Source organism: Cnephaeus nilssonii (assembly GCF_951640355.1).
Source record: "Cnephaeus nilssonii genome assembly, chromosome: X".
Taxonomy (NCBI): Eukaryota; Metazoa; Chordata; class Mammalia; order Chiroptera; family Vespertilionidae; genus Cnephaeus; species Cnephaeus nilssonii.
Genome location: NC_137071.1, coordinates 1568856 through 1595674, shown reverse-complemented (window position 1 = coordinate 1595674; position 26819 = coordinate 1568856). Strand labels below are relative to the sequence as shown.

The window sequence follows — 26819 nt, the reverse complement described above, 5'->3', positions numbered from 1 at the left end:
GCATTAAAAAGAGAAGCAAAACCATTTACCACGGGCAGAATCTGGCAACGGGTAGGACACACCCAAGGATCATCTGGGTCTGTTTATCCCTGTTTGATCTGAAACGAACACCTACATTATCACACAAAACCAAGAACTCTGAGAGAACACAAAGGCACAGCAATAGTACAAATATTACAAATATAATTTTTAGGAAGTGTAAGATTTATTAAGGGCCTTTTTTTTAAAGAGGCACCTTTCAGTAATTTTTCTTAGACCCCCAAATTACCACAAGATGTACATAAGCTAACAAGTGTGTTAAAATCAAAGCAAAAAAAAAAAAAAAAGGGGGGGGGTGGGGTGGGGAGGAGGAAGAAGAAGAAGAAGAAAGCAGGCATCGGGATGTCTTACCAAACAATCTCAGCAAGTGTTGTGCCCCATAAATGTATGAGGGAGGAGGCGGCTGGTCGCCTGGAGGGTAACTGTCGGGCACAAGTTTCCAGGAGAGGACCTGGGAAAGGCACAAATGAAATGCTTCGTGATTGCATCTTAACACTCCGTCACAACAGTCTCAACATCCGGAGTCCCGGGCAGAAATCCCCGCGCTTTGCCATTCTGTGCCCAATCACGTGTCACACCCCGACCCCCACGCCTGCCGGCCCGCTGGCACCTCAGGAGCTGCTCCACAGCTGGACCAGGAAAGGGAGGAAAGAGTGACAACTTCCTGACAAGGTGGGGAAGTTCTGAAGATAGCCTTCCGACTTGCCCATGGAGTTCTTTGTGGGCATGATCTCAGGACATAGGAGCATAGAATGTGTTTTTACGCTGAAGAGGATCAAGCTACAAAATAATGAAGTTCAACACAACGCTTGCAAAAAAAAAAAAAATGCACAATATAAAATATTGTGTAGAATTATTATGTAAATACATAGGGAAAAATATCAAGAAGTATATACCGAAATGCTAATGTTCGTGTTTTTTTTAGTGGTGGAATTATGATATAGATATACATATATGTTTTCCATATAGATTATGTACTAGCATACATATTATAGTTTTCTACTATGATTTTTCAAAACCTTTTTGCCTTTTAAATCAATCACAGGAGGGGATCCAACTTCCTTGGCAACACAGGGAGACACTTCTAATCATCTGAAAATTATGATAATAAATTAGAGGAAAAAATATGTCACTATCAAAATAAATATCTGCTTATAAAAATAAATGAAACTGTGGAAGAGAAGACTTAAAATTAGATTAGGGAAATATTTGACTTCCTGATTTTCAACAGCTACTACCTATAAATTAGCTGTAACTACTTAGGTCATTTTGCGCTTTTCCTTTATTGGAAAGCCTGCTGTATTCGCGAAGGAAGCAGTAAAAAAAGAGCCCAAAGATGTTTCGAGTAATATATCTATTGTTCCAAAATCCCGGAATTGCTGCTGTTATATTCACTGTGGAAGCTAATCTGACCCTCTGAATTGAGTGAAAACAGACGCCAACCTTGAAAATACCTACAATCTGGCCCTTTACGGCAAGTTTGCTGACCCTCCATCACCAAATGTTCTCTGCCTGGTAGTCACCTGCCCCCAGCTGCGGAAACAAGGAAATCCCACTCCAGGTGACAGTCACAGAACAGCCTGCGGGCCTGAGACATCTCCTGAATCCTGGAGACACTCACTACCTACATCAGTTAAGTGGCCTTAAAAATCGAGTTTTAGCCCTAGCTGGTTTGGCTCAGTGGATAGAGCGTCCGCCTGCGGACCGGAGGGTCCCAGGTTCAATTCCAGTCAAAGGCACATGCCTGGGTTGCAGGCTTGATCCCCAGCAGGGGGCATGCAGGAGGCAGCCGATCATTGATTCTCTCTTATCACTGATGTTTCTGTTTCTCTCTCCCTCTCTCTTCCTCTCTGAAATGAATTAAAAAATATATATATATATATATATATTTATATTATATATATTTAAAAAGAGAGTTTTAGAATGAAGCTTCTCGGGGCTGGGTTGGTGGCAAGAGATCAACCAAAGAACCTGTATGCATAGATGCATAACCCATGGACACAGACAATTGGGTGGTGAAGGCCTCGGGCAGGGGGCAGGGGGGAGGGGTGGGCTAGAAAGGGGACATATGTAATACTTCAACAATAAAGATTTAAAAAAATAAAATGAAGTTTCCCCATCTGTAAAACGGAAACCCAGTGCAAGGTAAGAATATGAGGTAATTTAGGTCAAGGGCCTGGCATAATGCGGTCACACAGCATGCCCTCAAAGGGATGACTATAAATGTTATGAAGGATGGATTTTGTATTTTTAAATGGTTGGGGAAATAGCAAAAAAAAGAACAACATCTCATCACACATGGAAATGACCTGATATTCAAATTTGTGTGCGATTCAAGTCTTACTGGACACAGCGCACTCATTCGTTCATACAGGGTCTATGGCTACTTGTGGAGTTGGGCTGTCTTGTCAGACACTGTGTGGCCAAAGCTTAAAATATTTCCTCTCTGGCCTTTTGCAGAGAAAGTGTTCTGATGCCTATTCTAGAAAATGAAAATACAGGCCCTGGCTGGTTTGGCTCAGCGGATGGAGCGTCGGCCTGTGAACTCAAGGGTCCCCGGTTTGATTCCGGTCACGGGCATGTGCCTTGGTTGCAGGCACATCCCCAGTGAGGGGTGTGCAGGAGGCGGCTGAGTGATGTTTCTCTCTCATCGATGTTTCTAACTCTCTATCCCTCTCCCTTCCTCTCTGTAAAAATATTAATAAAATATATATTTTTTAAAAATTGCCCTGGCTAGTTTGGCTCAGTGGATAGAGCATCGGCCTGTGGACTGAAGGGTCTCAGGTTCGATTCTGATCAAGGGCACATGCCTGGGTTGCAAGCTCGATCCCCAGTAGGGGGCGTGCAGGAGGCAGCTGATCAATGATTCTCTCATCATTGATGCTTCTCTCTCTCTCCCCCTCTTCCTTCCTCTCTGAAATCAATAAAGAAATATATTTTAAAAAAACAAACAAAAAAATCAATATATATAAAAAAAACCCTGAAAATACAGGAGGTGCTCGGATCACATCATTTCGTTACAATGTTGATGAGATGCCAGGAATTGAACTTGTTTATATCAACTGGCCTGTGGTAAAACTGGTTTCACTGTATGTTGTTTTGCTGAAAGTCCAAGCAGCTGTCCTTGACGCTAAGTGAGGACTTAGTGTACTCATGTTTCAGCCCTAACAGTTTCTTAAGATAAAAGATAAATGTAAGTGCAACAATGTTCTCATTTTCGAAACCCAAGAACACATTGTTACACATCATCCGAAGGGTCCTGTTCATGGCCGCAGCAACAGAGGCTTCTGAGGAAACCCCGTTTCCTGCCGCAAGGTTTAAGCAACCACCAAAGGCTCGCCGGGGCGAGCAGCAGACACGCGCTCTCTACCTCATTGATCTCATTGGTTCTTCTGCCTTCAAAGCTGGCGAACACCGCGCTGCCTTCCTTGCTGGGCGTCACAGGAACAGGCGAGGAGGATCTGCTATGCACCGGTGTTTCTTCGGAAGGAACAGATGTCAGTTATTCACTCAGCAATCACATGGCTGGGAGGAGAAAGTGCTGGAAGACGTGACCCAGCAGAGGACTTCCTCATCTCTAGCAATAAGACCCTCCTATTATAAGACAGCACCTAGAATATTCTTTGGCCAAAAAAAAGGACTCAACTATTAATAGAAGCTACAGCACGATGAACCTGGAAAACTTCATGCTGAGTGAATGGAGCCACAGACAAGAGGCCACATATTGTATGATTCCATTGGTAGCCATTCATGCCCAGTGGCAAACTCCTAGGGGCAGCAAGCAAGTGGTGGGCGCCCAGCATCAGGGGAGGGAATGGGGAGTGACTGATTACTGACTTGTGACCCAGAGCTAAACCAGGAGCACCAAGCATCCAGCCACAGCAAGCATGGCAAACTCGCGGCCCGCAGGCCTCATTTAAATAGACGAGGCATGCCCTGACTGGTTTGGCTCAGTGGATAGAGCGTCGGTCTGTGGACTGAAGGGTCCCAGGTTCGATTCCGGTCAAGGGCATGTACCTTGGGTGCATGCACATCCCCAGTGGGGGGTGTGCAGGAGGCAGCTGATGGATGTTTCTCTCTCATTGATGTTTCTAACTCTCTATCCCTCTCTCTTCCTCTCTGTAAAAAATCAATAAAATATATTTAAAAATAAATAAATAAATAAATAAATAAATAAACGAGGCATGCGGCCCGCCGGCTGCAAGTCTGACATGCGGGAGCTACAGAGCTGGAGCCGAGCGGGCTCGTGTCCCTGCCAGCTGCTCCCGGGCTGTGGGAAAAGCCTCCCCATCCGCAGCCAGCCTCCTGCTGGCCGGACCCGGTGCCCGGGAAGGGACCTACTCTTCTCCAGGTGCAGGAACAGCTTGGGCATGCTGGCGGACGCGTCCTGCTGCCGGCGCTTGGGCTGCGGCGAGGCGCTGCTCTCGGACAGCCGGTCGCTGTTGGCCGAGTGGCGCGTGGAGCGCCGCAGGGACTGCAGGGCTTCGGGCTCCGCTTTGCGCCGCTTGGGGGTGGCCGGTTCCCCGGTCGCCTGGCTCTCCGTGGACTGCGGGGTGGACGGGTTCAACAAAGGCGGGCTCGGCGAGAGCTCCTCCTGGCTCCTGCGGGAGAGAGGGCACGGTGTCGTGGGCCCCGGCGCGGGGGAACCTTTGCAGGACCTCTGTGACACTGGGACCTGGAGGTTCGGGGTAGGGCCTGGGGACACCGGCGCAGGTCCCCAGGGAGTTGTTGGGACCTCTGCCCTGCGGGGACAGCAACAGGAAAGGAAGCCAGGCTGAGAAGAGACATCACGAGGCGGCGAGAGAACCAGGAGGCAGGAGCCGGGAAGGGAGGGGAGGAGGAAGGGAAAGGTGGCAAGGGGAAGCTGGGAGTGTCCTGGGGCAAAGGCGGGGGGTGAGCAGGCAGGAGGGGATGGACGAGTGGCCATCGCGAGACAGACCACGCAGGAGAGGCACGAGGGAGACGCAACTTGTGCGGATGGGAGAGACGTGTGGTCGGGGGACTTCTGTGTCCCTCCAGGAAGAGAGATGTGGGCGTGCTTGGTCAGCGAACACGGTGACACAGCCCCGCAGAAGGGCAGGAACCTTGACTTGAAGGCCACAAGCGTCCTCCCTGAACAGTGACTGCTCCAGGAAGCGGGAGCAAGGCTCAGAAGGCACCTCCCTGAGTCCCACAACCAGCAAGTGAGGGAGCTACGTTGATACCCACATCCCCCCCCCGCCCCCCCGCCAAGCCTGTTCTCACTCCGCTGCTTTTGGGGAGGGGGAGAGCCGCTCAAAATCCAACCCAGGTCTCCATGCTGGGACTTACCTACTGGTGCTACTGGCACTTTCCTTAATGGGAAGAAAAAATTTGGACGAAGTCACCTTTTTGTACTGAACTTGTTCGTACGGATACAGCAAGAGCAATGGGAGAGTGTAATCAAAGGTTATCCTCAATCCATCCACCATCTCCTTGCAAAGGTCAACGCTGGAAGGATGAAAAAGCAGCGATCAGAGACACGAGACACGGAACTTGCCAAAATGTCACCACGAGGCGGTCCATTCGGAAGAAGGCCGAGTTTTAAACACTGTACACCACCCCCACACACCTGAAGAATAAAACGCACCCGGAGATGCCACCAGCAACCAAGGATTCAGCGGGAACGCTGGCTTGTGATATAAAGCGCGGGGAGTCTGTAGTGATTTTAACTCCCGACACCGAACACACGCGTGCGCTCAGGGGCCCACAAGGAGCCCAAGCAGCTTGCGCTGCAGAAGGTGGACAGACCCCATTACTGCGGGCGGAAGGGGCGGGACCCACGAAGGCCTCACACCTGTTTGAACTGGAACCCTCTACTTGTCCGACCCGACTCCATCCGGCTGAGACGCGGGCACTGAGGCAGAACAAGGGGACAGTTCCTCAGGCCAGAATAAAGGCATGTTTGTAAACAAGCTTGGATCCGATCCTCACTGCCATTCTGGTGCTTCAACAGTTACCTCCCTAACTTAGATCACTGAACAAACTGGTCTTGGTGTTGCATCCAGGCCAGATGCAGTTATTGAACATTAAAAAAAAACACATTTTTGATATTAAATTGCATATTAAGTGACATATTAAACGAATTCATAATACTGAAATGGAGACAGTGTTACCTCTTCTAAATAAAAGTCACTTCTCTGCTACACACAAAGAGACCCATCCGATGCCAACCCCCCTCCCCCACTCACTTCTTTTCTGCTGGGATGTAATTCACATTCATGCTGGCATGGGACATAGCGTGATGGTGCCGGGGCCGCTCATTGGCGGAAAAGGCGGCGTTGATAGCGAAATGCTTCACGTAGGATTCCAAGATCGTGATGATGTTGGTCTGGCACGGGAGTTTCACTAACTGTCAACAGAAACGGAAACACAGCTGCCGCACCCATCCCACCGGATCGGCCACTTACTCCAGCCAACGGAGGTCTTTCTACATCGCTTTCCAAACTCAAAAAGAAAGCCTACTCTGTGGGAAAAGAATCTTTTAAATAAATACACTTTGAAGCTCTTTGATGTTTTCTTGTGTACCAATCGCATCACCATGTACATCACAGCATTAATTTTTTAAATGAATGCGAGCAGTGAGTCTTATGTTAGTGATCCATTAGAACCACCTGGGGGGCCTCGCAGGCTAGTTTCACTGCCCCCCCCCCACCCCACCCCACCCCCACAGAGCCCACATCCTCTTACCCTCTGGGTGGAAGTGCAGGCAGCAGGTCTTTGCAAAGCTCCCTAGACCAGTGGTCGGCAAACTCATTAGTCAACAGAGCCAAATATCAACAGTACAACCATTGAAATTTCTTTTGAGAGCCACATTTTTTAAACTTAAACTATATAGGTAGGTGCATTGTTATTAACTTAATGAGGGTGCTCCTAAGCTGGCCTTTGCTCAAAACTCAAGGGGCGCCGAAACCGGTTTGGCTCAGTGGATAGAGCGTTGGTCTGCGGACTGAAAGGTCCCAGGTTCGATTCCGGTCAAGGGCATGTACCTTGCTTGCGGGCACATCCCCAGGAGGGGGTGTGCAGGAGGCAGCTGGTCGATGTTTCTCTCTCATCGATGTTTCTAGCTCTCTAACCCTCTCCCTTCCTCTCTGTAAAAAAAAAAATCAATAAAATATATTAAAAAACAAAAACAAACACAAAAACAACTCAAGGGGCTAAAGAGCCGCATGTGGCTCGCGAGCCGCAGTTTGCCGACCACTGACCTAGAGGGTTCTACGGGGCAGCCAGGGTGGGAAAGACCGTGCACACTTGAATGCAATCAGCAGCAGGGCGCTACTGTCAGATAACCGTGAAACCTGACTCGGTACCCCACTTAACACGGAGGTTTCCTCGCCCCAAGGTTCGCAAGGACTGGGCTCTGGGAGCAGGTTCTGGGAGACCCCACGCGTACCCGCTTCCTCCTGTTGATGTAGTAGCAATCGTCCTCCAGCTTCTTCTTTAGAACGTCGGGGATGTCTATGGTTATTGCTCTCTCTTCCATCGCCCTCTTCCTGCGCGACTCCAGTCCGACCTTCTGCGACATGAAAATTGCGTAGTTTTAACCGCCTTAAAATAGCAGGAGAGTCCATAGCCAGAGGACGAACACTTGCAAGCCTCTATGGTACAAAGCCAGTTAATCCTCCACATTTCCCCCGGTAATGATACGTGTTCTGCTGAAAAGCGCATTCAAGGCCACGCTCATTCGCTTTAGGACACTAACCGCATTGCAAATGCTTGCTTTCTTCCCCATTTCATTTCACAGGTAGGACGGAAGGCAGGCAGGAGATGCTAAGCTGATACACAGCATTTAAAAGTAGTCACCATTGTAAAAACCAAGTTCACAATGTCACTGAAGAGTAAGAGGTCACTATGACTTGTGCCAATACTTTCTGGCTGTAAGGAGCCACTGAGGGGGCCATACGGTGACTATAAACGAGAGTTACTTTTCATTAAATAGGAAGTGCAGCTTTATAAGAGTTGGTGCAAAATGTATTTTTACGAAACGATTCACGACTGGAGAGTTCTACCACTAAAATCAATACCAAAGAGTTTTCACAATGAAACCTTTACCACTTCAGTCTTTTCTTCAATGTCACTTTCTTCACTTATTGCGCCATCCTTTTCTTCACTGCTGTCACCAGAGGAAGTGCTTACAGCTAGGTGAGACACAAACACCAAGCAAGCCTGGGTTAGCCAATTCCCAGCTCTTCCAGTTCCTCAGGGTGGGCTGTGTCCTACTGCCGGTATCCACCAACTGCAGTCCTACATATGTTTTAAATGCCGAACGCAAATATCGTACCTTTCAGAATGGAAATTTATTTTGAAAAATACAACACCGATTTCAATGAATGCAAAACACACCCAAGAAAATGATCTGAGCCCTAGCCGGTTTGGCTCAGTGGAGAGTGTCAGCCTGCGGTGGACTGAAGGGTCCCAGGTTCGATTCCGGATCAGGGCATAATGCCCAGGCTGCGGCTCAATCCCCAGTAGGGGGCGTGCAGGAGGCAGGCAATCCATGATTCTCTCTCATCATGGATGTTTCTATCTCTCTCTCTCCCTCTCCCTTCCTCTCTGAAATCAATAAAAATATATTTAAAAAAAAGAAAAATAAATAAAGGCAATGATCTGAAAGTGTTTAGTCATCTAGGATCCCATGGTTACCTGCTGTGTTGGAAAGTGAGGCCCAGGCCCAGGAGGTACCATAAGAATGGACTCCTGAGGGATGAGTATAGACACTGGCCGAGAAGGCAGCGATCTGATGAGGACGAATTATGATTTTATCGACTGCTAACTTACTTGTCAAAATCGAAAGGGGCAAATATATGTAATGAGCTAAAAACCTTTCCCTGTGTAATTTCAATGATCCCTCCCCCCTCAGTCCTGCAGTATGTATAAAAGAACTAGGTAAAAGTTCTTTTATTATTACTTTTTAAATAAATTTTTATTGACTTCAGAGAGGAAGGGAGAGGGAGAGGGAGAGAGAGAAAAATCAATGAAGAGAGAGAATCATGGATTGGCTGCCTCCTGCACGCCCCCTACAGGGGATGGAGCCTGCAACTCGGGCATGTGCCCTGACCCGTGACCAGGATCCTGGTTCATAGGTCGGCGCTCAACCACTGAGCCATGCTGGCCGGGAGGGAAAAGTTCATTTAACCAGAGAAAATAACTCAGGCCACTCACAGTTCTCATCGCTTTTCTCTTTTTCTTCAACGGGGAGGCTTTTTAAGACAGAATCAACACCGGGCAATCGGCAGCGCTTCTTCTTCCTTCCTGTGCTTCTGGAAAACAGAAAAACACACGACTGAGATAAATGTGGGTGTTGACTGATAAGGGGCTGGAGGTAAAAAAGCAAGAGAGAACAACGAAGATTCTTAAGCATCCGACAAATAATTCAGCTTTAGAACACAAATGGTGATCTCCACTTCAGATTATTATACTACTACATAGACAACATCCTCTCGGAAAACACAGCAGTTACAACAGACACTCTTCGCTAACACATTTTTAATACGTCAAATTGCATAATAAACCATGCTTGTCATATGTTTACTTTTACATCCTACAAATTCTACACATTAAGAGAAAACCCATTTGTCAGGATTGTTGAATTCTCACAGGCGAGCTACAGCTTTTCTTGCCAATTTTCGCTGTAATCTCCTATTTTCGTCGGTATCCCGGAGGACATGATCTTCAGCTGCCCACCTATCCCAGCTACAAAACAAAAAAGGATATGAAATTCAGTATGTTAATTCGCTATAAAACAAGTGCCAAAAGCACCTCGCAGGAACGAAGTGCCCCAGAATTACTTACATTTTGAAAAACTATTTAAATATTTTAAAATCACAAAAAATGCAAACAAACTGAAAAAGGAACTCATTTAGACATAGAAGCAACTGGGGCTCCCCGAATTACCCACAGAGAACTCAAATAGAATCAACTTAAAAGTGATCATTCTTTTGCATAGGCAAAGTTTGACTTAAAAAAGCAAAAATAGGACATGAAACTTTTCTACAAGTGTTTCTAAAACTTAACAAAACCCAACGTTCCTGTGCTGCAAAGATGATCAATTTCCAGTCAGGTCTAACAAATACACTCACCTTCTGTTCCAACCATTAAAATGGATTAGATATTCTGGGATCTTTCTGCCTTTTTCGTCTTTCCCAACAATAACATCCACAATCTGAAACCAGAAAATATTGTCCACAAATGACTGAATATACAGAACACTGGAAGCTAGATCAGGAAAACTAGATCATAGACCTTTTTTGAAAAGAAAAGGAAGTATTCGCTCCTTTTTTAGACCGCGAGCTGTGCTGAAACATTTTTCCTTTCAATTCCATTTTTTTCCTGACTGGATGCCTCAAAAAAGGAAACATCCCTCCAACCTCCCCGTGATTGGCCTCTGAGTGCGGGACTGGGTGCATCTTTTAAAGCCATTGGCCAGCCAACTTGTCAGTAAAGAAGAGTCCTGGCCAGACAGGAGCGCTGCAGCCCTGAGGCCTCTGGGAGTTGTAGTCTCTCCAGCTCCACTGTGTCCCGAGCCCCAGCCCTTCCAGCGGTGTCCCCAGAGGGAACATCTGGGGCAAATGATGGGGCGTGTCACCCCGGGGGATACTCATGGCGGGGAGGGAGGAGGGAAATCAGAGACAAGGGTTGCCGGGGCGCAACCCTAAAATATAACTCACAGAACCCGGGGTCCTTGGTAAGTCCCCCAATGGGCAGCGCTGCTCGGACGCACCTGGGACCCCGGGCCAACCCCACCACCAGACTGCGATGCCCACTCCCTCTCGCCATCCAGACCTGAGGGGCTACATGTGACTCAGACCCCCGCGAGCCCCCTGGTGGGCAGGGGGTGCGCCTTGGAGATGGACAACATAAAGGCCCTGAAGGAAGAGAACACTGGGTCACCCTAGCCCTTGGACCCTACGGGAGGGTCCCAAGCACGACTGTGGCCCCAGGACAATGACGTCGCGAGCCGACAGGCGGCGCTGTGGATTAGGACCTGGGTCGGTCGGTCACGGTGTCACACGGGAGCCCACGAGGCGCTCCGCGCAGGACGAAGGGACTTAGGGCGCCATTCCGTGAGCGGTTTCCGGGACACGCAGCCCACGCTGCGGTCACGTGCACCCATCGACTCCCGGCGAAAACCTCGCGACACCTCAGACGCGAGCTTTCAGGCCGCGCGTGCGCAGTCCCGTACGCCGGCCGGAAGCGGAAGCACTCCTGCCCCGAGTCCCCCAGCGCGGCGCCCGCGAACGCCCCCTGCCTTCCGCGCGGCGCGGCGCAGGCCCAGGTGTCACAGGCAGGGAGCACCCAGGCCCGGCCGCTTCCCCTTCTCCCCGCCGCCATCCGCACGCGCACCCACACCCGCATTCCGTCCCGGGGTCCCCGACCCGCGCCTCCTCCCTGTCCCTCCGCGGCGGCACCTTGGCATCGTACAGCACTCGCGCCTTGGTGGGGTCAGGCTCGAAGCACAGGACTTTCTCCCCTGAGTGGAATTTAAATTTCATGCCCTCGCTCGCGCTCATTTGCTCATCGTGGCGGAGGGCGAGGCTCCGGGGCGGGCGGAGCGCGCGCGGTGGGGGACAAGGGGGGGCGGGGAGGTGGTGCACTGCGGCGGGGGGTGGGAGGGAGGGAACGGGGAATGGCGGAGGCTGCGGCCGCCCCGCCCTCGGTCCCGCCTCTGCCCGCCCCGACTCGCTGCTGGACCTCGAAATCGCGGATCGCGCGCTCTGTCCCCACCCCCGCCCACCCTCAGGGAGCCCCCGCGAGTCTCCCCCGGGCTCGGGCAGCCCGCGATCGGGGAACGCCAGCCATATGCAAGCTCTGCCCGCACAGCGGCCGCTCCCGCCCTCGTGGGAAAGGCAGCTGACGCGGGCTGCTCCCACGATGTCATCGCGCCGCGCGCGCGCGCTGGAGCCGGAGTGTGGGAAGTTCTTAGGGGAGAGCCGGCCTGGGGTGGAGCTGGCGTGGGGAGGCCGGCCGGCGGCTGCCCTCCAGCGGCGGCTCGCCGGGCCCTGGCCGCGCCGGCCACCTCCGCGGAGCTGCGCGTCGCCACGCCTGGCTGCTGGAGGAAGACCTGGGGCTGGAGTGGGTGTAGATGGGCAGCGGCTGTGGGCTGAGAGGGTTGAGGGGTGGCGGAGGGTGGTGAGGGAGTGAACCAAGCACTAAGGCCAACCTGGGCAAGGACAAGCAGGTGGCAGGCCTGGGGCCCGCAGTGACAGCGGGAGCAGTGGGCAGGAGTCAGGAGTCTAGGCTTCCAACCCCCAGCTCTCAAAGTTGCTCCCTCGCTGTCTGTCTTCTCCAACACATCGAGAACCCCAATGGTGGGAGGTACTGCTAGGCTCCTTGCCAAGTGCCTACACAGAGGGGTCAGGAGGGACTTGATGGACGAATGACAAGCGCAGGGAGGCGGTTTGAAGGGCAAACTGACAGCGACCCAAAAGACCGGGTGCTGTTTTTTAGCGGCGCCTTTTTTTTTTTTTTTTAAATTAAACTTCCCCCTTCCCTTCTGTTCAGGAATGGGAAGTTTCTGGGCGGTGCAGTTGCTGCATTGAGACCCGGCTGGGACCAGCTGTGAGGCTCTGGGCTCTGTTGTTGCCTCCAGAAATGGGCACTTGCCTCCTCCCCTTCGCTGGCTTTCCGGTACACATCCTTCACCTTTCAGGTTGCACGTGGCCATGAGAAAAGCCCACAAGCTTCCCTAGATGCGTCATATACCCCTCCCAGCCCTCTCTCCATTTCTGGCATTGACTTTCTGCTCAGCAGCAGATTTTCCTTTGCAAAATGCCCTCTTTCAGATGCTCAGCTCCTTGAGGGGGGGGAGGGCGGGCTGGGGAAGACCTTCAGTGCCTCATTGCATACTCCTATAACACAACACATATTTAATGAATGAACAGAGGACAGTTTTATGAAATAGGATCCACCAAACTCAGTGACCAATTGGATGGGAAGTGGGAGAGGGAGGAATCTTGGGAGACGGACAGACTTTTGGACATAATGAGTTGGGTGAGTGATCGGTCCATTGGCCAGAAGAAGGGCTACTGGAGGAGGGACAGGTTGGGGGAAGACAGCCACATCATACAGTGGAGAAGCCAGAACTGGGCCCATAATTCCCCTTCAGGCTGTGGTGTATCAGGGATGAGATCTTCATGGTGGGGTTCCCCATACAGGACAGGGAGAGTTCTGGGGCACAAGTCATTGCGTGTTATAGCTAAACCATAACTGAAATATTAGCCTTTTTCTTTTTCTGGCTGGTGAATGGAGATTTCCTCTTCAGACTAACCTTTCTGAGCAAGACTTTAGATGCTTTCTTTTGTTTCCCTCCATTTCCACCCCTTCTTATGTCCTTGAGCAAAGCCTTTGCCCTTGTCCCCTTACAAAGTCCAAGAATGCAGAAGCCTTGGGGAGCCTAAAGCGACAAATCCCATCAGTGGCAGCCTCCCTTGCAGCCCTGCTCCAGATTAGCAGCCGCAAGAGGTCTCCATCTCTAATGTGGATGGAGCATTATTTTTCCTCTTGGGTGTAGAGGTAAAAAGCACAGGGTGGGCTCTGGCATGGGGTCCCACACTTGTCACTTCCTAGTCTTGTTACAAAACTCAAGGGGTTCAGTGTTGAAGAACGAGGTGTTGTTGTCACAAAGTAGTTTTATTTATTTGTAGCAAGTAAAGGAGACGGGGATTCAGACCCAAAGCTCTGGTGCCCTGAATTGTTTCCTTGCAGTTGGCTACAGGTACCAGGTGGCTACATGTACCCAATTGCCTACATGTATTCAGTTGAGTACCTGTCAAGCTCATCCTAGTACAGCTGCATCTGGAAAATACTGTGCTACATTTTAACATTTAGAAGAACAATATTTGGTAATAACATTTAGAAATGCCTGGACCTTGAGACCCTGTCCCATCTAATAGTTTGTGATCTTGGACAAGTGATTAGTCTCTCGCTGAGGCAGTTTTCTGACATTTATTTATTTTTAAATAAGTTATTTTTTTAAAACTCAGAGAGACAGGGGAGAAACCAAGATGGCGGCATAGGTAAACACCTATACTGCTGCCTTGAACAACAATTTCAGAACTGTGACTGGAAGACAGAGCAGACATCGTCCAGAACCAGCAGAAAGCTGGCTGAGTGGAAATTCTACAGCTAGAAGGAAAGAGGAAAGGACTCTGGGACTCAGGAGCTGTGGAGGACAGAGGTGCGGAGACCCGCATGTGCGGAAAGGGCGGGCGGCTGAATACATGGCTGGCTTACTCGTGGCGCTTGGAGAGGGCGGGCAGCAAGCGCGCGGCTAGCTTTCTCGTTTGGGAGGGAAACAAAACCTCCTGACTGCACTGAAATCCAGTTCCAGGTGAGACTTTGGGTACCCAGACTCATTCGGGGAGAAAGTGGACTGTCTGTCAGTGGGCGAAACTCGAGAGCAGCCTTCTCTCAGAGGTTTGCGCAGCCATTGCCGTGGGACACTGAGAACAGGGCCCTCTTAGGGGGTGGGCTGATGGGAAACCAAGGCTGTTTGCTCCACCCTGAGACTCCGCCCCATCCACGCTGAGCACAGAAGCCCTCCCAGCAGAGACCCTGCTGATCCTCACAGCCAACTGGCCTGGAGGTCAACTCCCCCCAGTGATACCAACAACAATCTAGGCTTAACTACAAGACTGCACACACAGCCCACAAAGGGCTGCACCAAGAGTGTCCGCCTCAGGTAACTGGGGAGGCTGAGCTACTGGGCCCTATAGGACACCTAGCACACAAAGCCACTCCATCAACTCAGGGAAGCAGCTACAATGGGGAGACAAAGAGGCAGGCCACAAATGAAGGAAATGGAGGAGAGCAAAAGACTGGATATCGAGTTCAAAACCACGGTTATAAGGTTTTTCAAGAATTTCCTAGAAAAGGCCAATAAATTTAATGAGACCCTCGAGGTTTTGAAAAAGGATCAACTAGAAATTAAGCATACACTGACTGAAATAAAAAATATTATACAGAGACCTAAAAGCAGACTAGAGGATTACAAGAACCAAGTAAAAGATTTGGAATACAAATAAGTAAAAAAAAAAAAACACTCAACCAGAAAAGCAAAAAGAATCCAAAAAGTTGAAGATAGTGTAAGAAGCCTCTGGGACAACTTCAAGTGTACCAACATCAGAATTATGGGGGTGCCAGAAGAAGAGAGAGAGCAAGATACTGAAAACCTATTCAAAGAAATAGTGACCGAAAACTTCCCCCACCTGGTGAAAGAAATATACTCACAAGTCCAGGAAGTGCACAGAACCCCAAACAAAAGAAATTCAAAGAGGACCACACCAAGACACATCATAATTAAAATGCCAAGAGCAAAAGACAAAGATAGAATATTAAAAGCAGCAAGAGAAAAACAGTTAGTTACCTGAAAGGGAGCACCCATTCAATTGTCAGCTGATTTCTCAACAGAAACTATGCAGGCCAGATGTGAGTGGCAAGAAATATTCAAAGTGATGAATAGCAAGAACCTACAACCAAGATTACTCTACCCAGCAAAGCTATCATTCAGAATTGAAGGTCAGATAAAGAGCTTCACAGATAAGAAAAAGCTAAAGGAGTTCATCACCACCAAACCAGGATTATATGAAATGCTGAAAGATATTCTTTAAGAAGAGGAAGAATAAGAAAAAGGTAAAGATAAAAATTATGAACAACAAATACATATCTATCAACAAGTGAATCTAAAAACCAAGGGAATAAAAAATCTGATGAACAGTATTAACTGGTGAATATAATAGAATCAGGGGCATAGAAAGGGAGTGGACTGACAATTCTCAGGGGGAAAGGGGTGTGGGGGGTGCGGGAAGAGACTGGACAAAAAGCGTACACCTATGGGTGAGGACAGTGTGTCGGGGGGAGGTAAGGGCAGAGGGTGGGGTAGGAACCTGGTGGAGGGGAGCTATGGGGGAAAAAAAGAGGAACAATTGTAATAATCTGAACAATAAAGATTTATTAAATTACCAAAAAAATCACTAGGAAAAAAAAACACTCAGAGAGACAGGAAGAGAGGGAGGGAGAGAGAAACACTGATATAAAAGAGAAATATTGATCAGCTGCCCCCCTCATGCACCCCATCCAGGATGGAGCCCACAACCTGGACATGTGCCCTGACCCAGAATCAATCCCAAGACCCTTCAGTGCACAGGCCGACACCCAACCAACTGAGCCCCACGGGCCAGGGCTCGTTTTCTTTCCTAGGGTTGTGTTAAGAAGAAACCAGTCTGTTCAGTGTACATGCTTTGCGTAGTGCCTGGCATAACCTAAGTGCTAGGTAAAGGCTTGCTATTAACATTCCTCAGCCATTTGTCCTTGTCCGCCATTCCTTCAACAAATATTTACTGAGCCTCCGTGTGCTGGATGCTAGACACACACAGAAGAACACGCATGACCCCTGCCTCCAAGAGGACACATTTCCGGAAAGGTGGGCCTCCTGGGTGCTCTGATGAAGCTGGAGTCCGGGAGATCAGATAACTGTTTCCATCTCTAGGAGGAGGGACAGTGTCAGAAAAGCTCCAAAGAGGAAGTTGCTCTTTTTAATATTTTTAAGTTTTTAGAAATATATTTTTATTGATTTCAGAGAGGAAGGGAGAGGGGAAGAGAGAGAGAAACATCAATGATGAGAGAGAATCATGGATCGGCTGCCTCCTGCACGCCACACACTGGGGATCCTCAAGGTGCATCTTCTTTCCTTCCTTCCTTCCTTCACAACCCAGGCATGTGCCCTTGAGCAGAATAGAAACCGGGACCTTCAGCCCCCAGGCCAACGCTCTATCCACTGAGCCAAACCAGCCAGGGCAATAGTTCACCTCTTGAAGACTGGCTCCCTGACTCTGGCCCTTTAAGAAGACTACTGTCACAGGCCTGCAGACCAGCCCTGGGTGCCATGGAAACATGAGAATGTTTGGTTTCCTTATTTCAGTTACTGCTTGGTAGTGGCTACCATTGGTACCTCTGAGACTTCCTCCTCCTGCCTTTTTGTATTGGTTGGGTAATGATTGCGCTTTATTTTTCTCCCTGGTTAAGAAAGTCCTGAGATTTCTTGGCGGGGGGTGGGGGTGGGGGTGGGGAGGAGCCGTCACTGTATTTAATCCTTTTATTTGCTCTGTGAACAGGTTAACTGTCATCAGTGGTCTTACAGGAGAGATGAACTCTAGCCACCTTCCTGCCTTCCTTCCTTCTTTCCTTCCCACCTGCTCTCCTTCCTTCCTTCCTTCCTTCCTTCCTTCCTTCCTTCCTTCCTTCCTTCCTTCCTTCCTTCCTTCTCTCCTTTCCTTCCTACCTTCTCTCCTTCATTCCTTTCTACTTTCTTCACTCCTTTCCTTTCAACCTTCCTTCTTTTCTTCCCTCCTTCCTTCCTTCATTTTGTCTTTCCTTCCATCTTTCTTTTCTTCTTTCCTTCCTTCCTTCCATTCATTCTTCCATAATTCTTTCCTTCCTACCTTCTCTCCTTCCTTTTCTTTATGCTTTGTTCCTTCCTTCCTTCCTTCCTTCCTTCCTTCCTTCCTTCCTTCCTTCCATCTATCCATTCTTCCTTCCTTTATTCCTTTCATCCTTCCTTCTTGCCCTCCTTCCTTCCATCCATCGACCCTTCCTTCCTTCCTTCTTTCCTTCCTTCCATCTATCCATCCTTCCTTCCTATCTTCCTTTCATCCTTCCTTCCTTACTTCCATCCTTCCTTTCTTCCTTCCATCCATCCATTCTTCCTTCCCATTCATCCTTTCTTCCTTCCTTCCATCCATCAATCCTTCCGTCCTTGCATTCTTCCTTTCTCCCTTTCTTCATTTCTTCCTTCTTTCCTTCCTTCCTCCTTAGACCCTTCCTTTCTTGCTTGCTTCCTTCCTTCCTTCCTTCCTGCCACTTATCCATCCATCCTTACTTCCTTCCTTTCATACTCCCTGCCTTCCTTTCTTCCTTCTTCCATCCTTCCTTCCTGCCATCTTTCTAACCTTCCTTTCATCCTTCCATTTTTTGCTCCTTCATTCCTTTCTACCTCCCTTGCTGTCTTCCATCCATCCTTCCTTTCTTCCTTTCTTCCTTCCTTCCATATATTCTTCCTTCCTTTTATTCTTTCTTTCCCTTCCTTCCTTCTTTCCTTCCTTCCATCCTTCCCTTCTTCCTCCTATTTATCATTCCTTCCTTTCTTCCTTCCTTTCTTCCTTCTTTCCTTCCTTCCTACCTTACCCCCTTCCTTTCTTGCTTGCTTTGTTCCTTCCTTCCTTCCTTCCTTTCTCCCTTCCTTCCATCTTTCCATCCTTTCTGACATTTATCCATCCATACTTCCTTCCTTCCTTTCATACTTCCTGCCTTTCTTTCTTCCATCTTCCATCCTTCCTTCCTGCCATATTTCTAACCTTCCTTCCATCCTTCCATCTTTCTCTCCTTCCTTCCCACCTCCCTTGCTTCTTTCCATACATCCTTCCTTTCTTCCTTCCATTCTTCCGTCCTTTTATTCTCTTTCCCTTCCTTCCTTCCTTCCTTCCTTCCTTCCTTCCTTCCTTCCTTCCTTCCTTCCTTCCTTCCTTCTATTTATCATTCCTTCCTTCCATCCATTCATCCATCATTCCTTCCTTTTTCCATTCTTTCTTCCATCCATCCTCCCTTCCTTCCATCCATCCTTCCTTCCTTTATTCCTTCCTTACTTCCTCCCATCCATCACTCCTTCCTTTCCTTCCTTCTTTCTTTCTTTCTTTCTTTCTTTCTTTCTTTCTTTCTTTCTTTCTTTCTTTCTTTCTTTCTTTCTTTCTTTCTTTTTCCCCTTCCTTCCTTCCTTCCTTCCTTCCTTCCTTCCTTCCTTCCTTCCTTCCTCCCTCCCTCCCTCCCTCCCTCCCTCCCTCCCTCCCTCCCTCCCTTCCTTCCTTCCTTCCTTCCTTCCTTCCTTCCTTCCTTTTATATAAGATTTGTCTTGTAAAAAATATATTTTTCTTGACTTTAGAGAGAGAGGAAGAGAGAGAAACATCAGCGATGAGAAATAATCATGGATAGGCTGCCTCCTGCATGCCCCACACTGAGGATCAAGCGTACATCAGGGGCATGTGCCCTGATCAGGAATCGAACCCTAACCTCTTGGTTCTTAGCTTGATGCTCAACCTTGCCTGCTGGGCTGTAGCCAATCTTAATTGTGTCTTTCAACAAATGTCCAGAAGTGGAACTGCCGGTTTGAAAGTTTGTGCATATTTTGATTGACTTTAGAGACAGAGAGGGAGGGAGAGAGAGAAACATCGATTTGGGGTTCCACTGACTGATGCATTCATTGGTTGATTCTTGTATGTGCCCTGACCAGGGATTGAGCTCTGCAACCTGGGCCTGTTGGGAAGACGCTCTAACCACTTAACGGTCCTGCAGGGTGAAAGTCTGTGTACTTTAAGGCTTTCAGTAAATCTTGCCCAAGAACCCTTCGCCAGCAGAGCACGGGGGTCAAGTGTCTCCATTCTCGAATATGGCATTTCCCTCTCCAATATAGCACTGCTCACCCCTGGGGGGGGGGCAGTTCCAGCCCGTGGGTCCCACCCTCATGTCACTCTCTATTGGTTTGCAGATCCCCTGGATACAGAGCCATGGCCTTGTTCGACAAGGCCAATTGCCAGGCAGCGGGTTTAGGCCTCAACATCCTGGGATGGCTCTTGACCATGGTTTGCATGGGCCAGGCTAACTGGCGAGTATGGTACATAGAGAGCAGCCCCGAGCCATCCTGGGGGCTGGCCTATGTAGGGATGTGGAAGGTCTGCACTTACCAGCCCGACAGCCTCCAGACCAGACCCATAGCCTGTCACCGCTACACCTACACTGACACCTACTTGCCAATGGATATCCGCATCTCTCAGAACTTCTTGCTGGCCGCCAGCCTCCTCGGTCTCCTGGGGAAATGGCTCACGGTCATGGGCCTGCGGAGAGTGTACACGGGGCAGCTTCAGAAAAACACCACCTGCAATCTGTTCCTAGTTTCCAGAATCCTGAGCATCGTCGCTAGTTCATTTATCTTCATTGCCGTGCTCTGTAACTACCACACGGTGAAGAATGAAGAGGGCATACACTTTCCGCCATCCTTCCACATCCCGTTCAGGCCGGACCGGCAGGAGATTGGCAGCACCATGTATCTGGCGGTTCTGGCTTCATGCCTGATGCTGTTGAGTGGGCTGTTTACCATCTCTTTCCAGCTGCCCCGCAACAGCCAAATGTACCCCCAAGTCTCTCAAGTGTGAAATTCCCGGTTGCATAGCTTTGCAAATCCACGATGAGCAGTTTATTGGGGTGAAGTAACTATGAAATAGATCCAAGGACTCATGACCATGATAAAGGTCATCTTGAACAGCAAGTGGGCATATCCTGCTATGTGCAAATTGGGCTCATCGATTGGTTAAGAAACTTACATTTAAAAAATTGCAAAATAAACACTTTCCACCTGTCTTACTGAATCTGCATATTAATTATTATTGAGTAAACTAAAGAACCTGTGCATGAAATGCATGCCCATTAAAAGGGGATTAATTAGAAGAAATATTTTAATATTGCTATTTGCCATTCTCTATAATAGAAGTGACAGAGATGAAAGAAAATTAGTAAAATGTATATGAAAATCTTCCTCCTGTCAGAGTCAGGGGCTCACCATGGGACTCAGAGTCAAGTCCCCGCCCACCCACATGCACCTCAAAATTGTGCGAGACCCAGACCCAGCCAGCCTTGCCCCCAATTGGGCTAGATCCAGACCCGGCTGGTCCCACTTTTGTCAAGCCCTGCTGGAATGGGGGGGGGGTGCAGTGTCAGGTCCCCTGGCCTGAAGCTGGGGTGGGGATCATGGCCTGAGTTCCCCCAGTCTGGGGACGGGTGGGGGTAGTGGCCTGAAGTCCCCTGTCAAGCTCTGCCAGGCGGGGGTGTGTCCTGAGGTCCCCCTTGAAGCCCTGGTGGATGGGGGGCACGGCCTGAGGTCCCCTGTCAAGCCCCACGGGGGCGCAGCCTCAGGTCTTGCTGATTGCTCGTTAAGGCTCTTTACGGGAACTTGGCCTTTGCTGTGGGCGCAGCCATCTTGTGTTATGGAAACCCTGCCTCCGATGTGGGCACCACCTTCTTTGTGGTGGAGTTAGGGTCAATTTGCATATTCCCTCTTTATTATATAGGATAATCAATGCTATACACCTACTGGGTGGAAATGAGAGTTGCTGGGATTCTCACAGCTCCCTATCAAACTCCCACTAAAAACAACTGGCCTGAGCTTCCCTGGCATGGCCCTTACACCTCTCCACCTCATGCAATTCCCCAAATGTGCAAAAGCAGAACAGCAGGAGGAATCCCCCTTCCATGACCAGACTCAACAGTTACCGCACGTTTGCCATATTCGCTTTCTCTCTCCTTCCTTCCCTTCTTTTCCTCTACTTTTCTTTCTCCGAAGAACTTTAACGCAAACTCCAGATATCACGTTCCTTCATCCCTTTGCACTTCAAGATTATTCTCTAAAAAAAGGACATTTCCTTGCATAACCATAGTATACTTTTAAAGATAACAACTATTTCTTATGAACATCAAATGAGTACCAGAGTTTTTTAAATGCTTCAAAAGTAGTTCTACACTTTTATTTATTTTCATTTTAGCAAAAGATATTCAATCTTCCTCTTAAGTCTTTATTTTTTGTTAAGAGAGTGAAGCTCTATTTCTTTTAAAAAATTATTTTCCTTGATTTCAGAACAGAAGGGAGAGGGAGAGAGAGATTGAAACATCAATGATGAGAGACAATCATTGATTGCCTGCATCTTACACATCCCTACTGGGGATCAAGCCCCAAGTAAGGAATCAAACCATGACCTCCTGGTTCCTAGGTCGATGCTCAACCACTGAGCCACACTGGTTAGGATGAAATGAGCTTCTTCTCAAAGAGAATTTAAGTCTCTGAGAGCACAGTGTTTGAAAAAAATTCACCTGTGGCAAAAGTCTATCAGCTATTCAATTATGTGTTCCAAGGACATGGCCTGTGACGCTAGAATGGTCAATGGAACCGTTGCCTCTGGGCTTTGAATCCGATCTGTGGGCAACGGATTCTTCCCTCTTCCCTCTCAGGGAGCGAGTGTGAAGTGGTAGAAGCGTTCTTTAGGAAATGGCTCTTCGCTGCCTGCCATGATCTGCACACTGTCCTTAGAACTGGGAGGAAGTCACAGCCTCTGCACTGAGGGAGAGACCCTGGCTCCCTTCCCACGGGTTTGAAAGGAGCCTCTGCATCCCATGGCATGTTCAGGGCTGGGCTTGGGCGGAGTCTCACCCATTCTCCATGCAGCTCCAGGAATGGATGGGAAATGGTTCCTAGGTAAACACCAGTAGTTGGTCTCATTTTTTAAAATATGTATATTTTCATTGATTTTACAGAGAGGAAGGGAGAGGGAGAGGGAGTTAGAAACATCTGTGAGAGAGAAACACCAATCAGCTGCCTCCTAAACGCCTCCTACTGGGGATTGAGCCCACAACCAAGGTACATGCCCTTGACCAGAGTCAAACCCGGGACCCTTCACGCCATGGGCGACTATCTATCCACTGAACCAGGTTTGGAAGAGGGTGTGTGTTATTTAAGTGAGTCAAACCACTGGTTATTTGAACAAAGAAGCTCCTGGGAGACATGCCTCTGATGAGGACCTGTTTCTGGAAGCTGATACCCTGCGGAGGGTGGCAAGCTGCCTCCTGCTGGTCACGTGTGGGATAACGGAACCTCTGGGTCTGTGGCAAGCTGTCTCTTGACCCCTCTTCACCTTCAGTGTCAACAGAGAGCAAGAGGACAGGTCCTGAGGGTTCAGACCAGAAGGTGAGGCGGCCACCAGGGCGGGTCTGCTCTGGGAAGCGTGGGGGGGGGGGGGGGGGGGAAGAGTTCCAAGCCCCTGCCAAGGGCGCTTTGGGAATGACTGTTTAAGGGCCTCACTTTGTTCTTGTTGCACAGGAATAGGAAGAGGAGGTGTCCTGTGCATTTCCCGCGGGTGCAGCACAGCGAGGGCCCCCGAGGGAGGTGGCATTGCTCTCCTCCTCCTCCTCCCGGGAATCCTCCCTCGGGGCCCAGGAGCCAGAGGCTGCCCGGTGGCCTTTGGGCTCGGGGCCAGCGTGGGGCAGTCCCGGCCCTTTTGGGGGCGCCAGGCAGGGAGGGGTCCCGGTGACAGCACTCGCGGAGGGAGGCCGAGCAGAGGCAGCGCCTGGGTCACAGTGTGCGCTCCTGGAACCCGCAGGTGCAGGGCAGGGGCAGGGCGCCCGCCCCATGAGCTGAGTGTTTCCTGGCTCAGGAGTCGCTTTGCCCTTTCTCTTCCTTGTTCTCCCTGTTTGCCCCCCCCCCCCCCCCGTTGGCCCTTTCCTCTCCTCCCTGCCCCCCTCCATCCCCGGGTCATGTGTCCCATGGAGACAGTAAATGTGCAAGTGGGAGCAGAGTCTGGTGAATGCCATATGTAAGGTAGAGGACGGGGCGGGGGGGGGGGGGGGGGGGGGGAGGGGAAGGGAGGGGAAGGGAGCTCTGCAAGTGGAACAGAACAGAGGCCCCCAGAGGACCCAGGTCAGCTTCCCCCCACCGTCCTGGGCCAAGGCCCGTTCAGGGAGGCCGCCCCGTGGCCTGGCCCTGGCTCCCATCACGACACACTTTCTCCCCTCACCGTGGCCCTTCCTCCAGGCTTTCTACTTAAGACTCTGATGAATCACGGGGCCCTCTGCTCTAAGACCTCAAGAAGGACATTTCTATTGGAGAAGGACTTCAACTCTTTTTAAAAAATATATTGTTATAGATTTCAGAGAGGAAGGCAGAGGGAGAGAGAGAAGCATCAATGGTGACAGAGAATCATGGATCGGCTGCCTCCTGCACGCCCCTTAATGGGGATGGAGCCTGCAACCCAGGCATGTGCCCCGACCAGGGATCCAACCCTGACCTCCTGGTTCAAAGGTCGACACTCAACCACCAAGGCCTACTTGTTCAATCTTAAAGCCAAATGGCATTCACCTGAGGCCTCCCACGCCCCGGTTCCAGGTTCTAAGAGGGCCGCAGTGTCTCCCGGGCCCCGGCTCCGTTTCTGTTTGGATCCAGCCCAATTCCAGGCAGTTTCTGGACCAGTCCGGAAAGAGATGCTCAGATAAAGCCTGCAAGCTCCTAACACCGAGGCAGGGGCGCTGGGATGCAGGACCCAGAGGGACTTGCCCGCATCTCCTGTGGCAGCGAGAAGGCCGCGCACTCCAGGGCCCAGCAGGTACCTGTGTCCTTGCTCCTTGTTCCTGAGGCTGTTGGGGGGAGGGCCGGGTGAGGGGCTCCTTTGGGTCCCTGTTGTGACGCCGGAGCTGCTGAAAGAGAAACGGAGGCATATTAACAATATTTTGAGTTTATTTGTTCAAAAACCGATTCAGATTGGACAGCTTCAACCCGGAAGTGGTTAGGAGGCCGTGTTGACAGGAGTGGAGGAAAGGCGCAAAGCATGGCAAGAAGGAAAGGAAGGAAGGACAGATTGGGGCGGAGGCAGCCAGCTGGCTGTTTGTGATTGGCTGTCCTTGGTGTTTGGCTGTGGTAATCTTTTTATTTTAATTTATTTTATTGTTTGAAGTATTACACATAGTAGTACCTAAGGCCGTGGTAAACTGAGGCATTTCCAGGCTTGGATTTCGGTTTGCTTGCGAGGCCTGTGGGACACTGGAGCCGCCTCAGGGTAGAGCCCTCCTTGTTTAATTAATGTAACCGTCTTGAGCTGAAGTTTATGTTTTGTTCCCTCTCATTTTCCAGTGTTTGCGGGGGGTTAGAGGATGGAGAGCCATCAAATCTTTTTTTTTTTTTAATTTCATGTTCTCTATTGATTTCAGTGAGGAAGGGAAAGGGAGAGAGAGATAGAACCATCAATGATGAGAGAGAACCATTGATCGAGCCCACAACTCAGACGTGTGCCCTTCACTGGAATTGAACCCGGACACACCATCCACTGAGCCAGACCGGCCCGGGCTAATCATTGATAACAAATCTTTATTTCCCATTGGAGGTCGCCACCTAGTGGGTAGCTGACCTGCAGCGGTCCCTTCTGCATAGCATGGCGTCCACGTGGCAGATCTAGTTACTTGCTTCCCCGTGGCCGCTGGTGGGGCCCCAGTTTTGTTCAGGTGTTGCCTCCCAAGCTCTGAGAGGAGACCTCCTCTAAGAGGTCAGGCCGGGGTGAGACATGGTTAGGCTAAGGCATTAGGGCTGGCTTCTGAGTATACACCTGTGGAACTATGAAAACCTGTGCCACCTGGCCAGTTTGGCTCAGTGGATACAGCATCAGCCTACAGACCAAAGAGTCCCGGGTTCAATTCCGGTCAAGGGCACATACCTTGGTTGCAGGCTCCTGAGGGAGACAACCAATCAATGTGTGTCTCTCACATCCATGTTTCTCCCTGTCTCTCCCTCTCCTTTAAAACCAGTGGAAAAGTATCCTCGGCTGAGGATTCAAAACCCAACCAAACCGAACCTGTTGGTGAACATTAGAATTTTGGTTCCGGCATTTTGTTGTGGATCAGGGGGCAGAGCAGGGGAGAGGGCACTTCCTCTCTTCCTAGAAAAGAGGTCCACGGGGTATAGACTCCCCTCTTTCTCACGGGGCTTATAGTTGGCGTGTGAAGGCGGGACCTGCTGCAGCCACCTGGGCACCAGGTGGCCAGCCATCCCAGGTTGCTGAGGAGGAGGGCAAACGTTAGGTGGGGTCACCCCCTCGGGGCCTCGGTGCCCAAGATTTGGAACTCTCATTCTGTAGGCTCAGCCTAGTGTTTTGAGGGGTAAACTGAGGCAGGTTCTTGCCAGGTTTCCTGTTCTATGGTCAAGAACGTTCCTGGCCAGGCCCAGCTGGTTTGGTGCAGTGGATAGAGCATTGGCCTGCAGACCAATGGGTCCCGGGTTCCATTCTGGTCAAGGACATGTACCTTAGTTGCAGGCTCCTCCCTGGCCTGGGCCCTGGTAGCACTCGTGCAGGAGGCAACCCATCCATGTATTTTTCTCACGTCGATGTTTCTCTCTTTCCCTCTCTCTTCCACTCTCCCTAAAAACCAATGGAAAAACATCCTTGGGCGAGGATTAAAAAAAGAAAAGAATGTTCATTGCCTACTGGATGCCTGCATGCAGCATATAATTAGGCTGTGATGAGGTCAGAGCTGTGGGCATGGCTCCTTAACCTTCCCTCCCACACGGTACTTAACGAGGGGCAATGGGTGCCTGTGAAGATGGTGCAGGTGATATTTACATCCGTTGGCAAGTTTGAGGGAAAGCATCGGCGTTCGATTGGTCTGACAAGGCCCAAAGTAACTTTTGGTTCTCAGCCTTCTTAGCCAAGACACATTGCTCGAAGCTAGGGCTTACTACGTGCAACAGAACCAAATGATCACTCATAGCAGCTACTTATGAAGGGGCGATGTGCCGGGCTTTTTATTCCGCATTTTCTCCAATCCCATATAGACAGTCCTCCGAGGCAGGGATTATTATCTGCACAGAAAATCCAGACAAGGAAGGCCCGGGGGCATTCAGGGGCTTGCCCAAGGAGGCGCATCAGCACAGGTGCCTCCCACTCAGGTTCCAGTTCCTGCTGCTTTCTCAGTTTCCTTGTTAAGATCCCAACAGGTTTTACAAGCTTTGAAAAGGGCCGGGAAAAGCCTAAAGAGGTTTCAGATGTCTGCGTCTTAATCGTGCAGTGTGACCTCTGCCCTCTGCACCTGTGACAGATCAAATTAGCGCTAGCATGGGAGGGACGCGCGAGTTTCCATGACAACAGGGCATGAGCTGAGTGCCACAGGCACTTCAGTGTTGGTCACTGCCA

At 49.9% G+C, this 26819-nt stretch overlaps 2 protein-coding genes across 2 annotated transcripts in view; one reads left to right on the top strand and one right to left on the bottom strand.

The window, feature by feature from the left end:
• The window catches only part of MSL3 (MSL complex subunit 3), a 16125-nt gene extending 4483 nt beyond the window's left edge, over window positions 1-11642 (bottom strand). The window contains exons 1-11 of the mRNA XM_079765644.1: window positions 11466-11642; window positions 10137-10219; window positions 9655-9750; window positions 9220-9317; window positions 8110-8195; window positions 7451-7573; window positions 6249-6409; window positions 5350-5508; window positions 4381-4640; window positions 3410-3519; window positions 353-490 (exon numbers count right to left, since the gene is read on the bottom strand). Coding sequence (XP_079621770.1) covers window positions 353-490; window positions 3410-3519; window positions 4381-4640; window positions 5350-5508; window positions 6249-6409; window positions 7451-7573; window positions 8110-8195; window positions 9220-9317; window positions 9655-9750; window positions 10137-10219; window positions 11466-11567 — 1416 coding nt within the window. The 5' untranslated portion in view covers window positions 11568-11642. The remainder of the gene's footprint in view (window positions 1-352; window positions 491-3409; window positions 3520-4380; window positions 4641-5349; window positions 5509-6248; window positions 6410-7450; window positions 7574-8109; window positions 8196-9219; window positions 9318-9654; window positions 9751-10136; window positions 10220-11465) is intronic.
• A 7968-nt stretch (window positions 11643-19610) lies between these two features.
• LOC307096236 (claudin-34-like) lies at window positions 19611-20255 on the top strand (the record flags this gene model as incomplete). Its single annotated transcript, XM_079765798.1, has 1 exon — window positions 19611-20255. One exon carries the CDS (start codon window positions 19611-19613, stop codon window positions 20253-20255), a length of 645 nt encoding a protein of 214 aa, XP_079621924.1.
• Between the last annotated feature and the right edge of the window lie 6564 nt (window positions 20256-26819).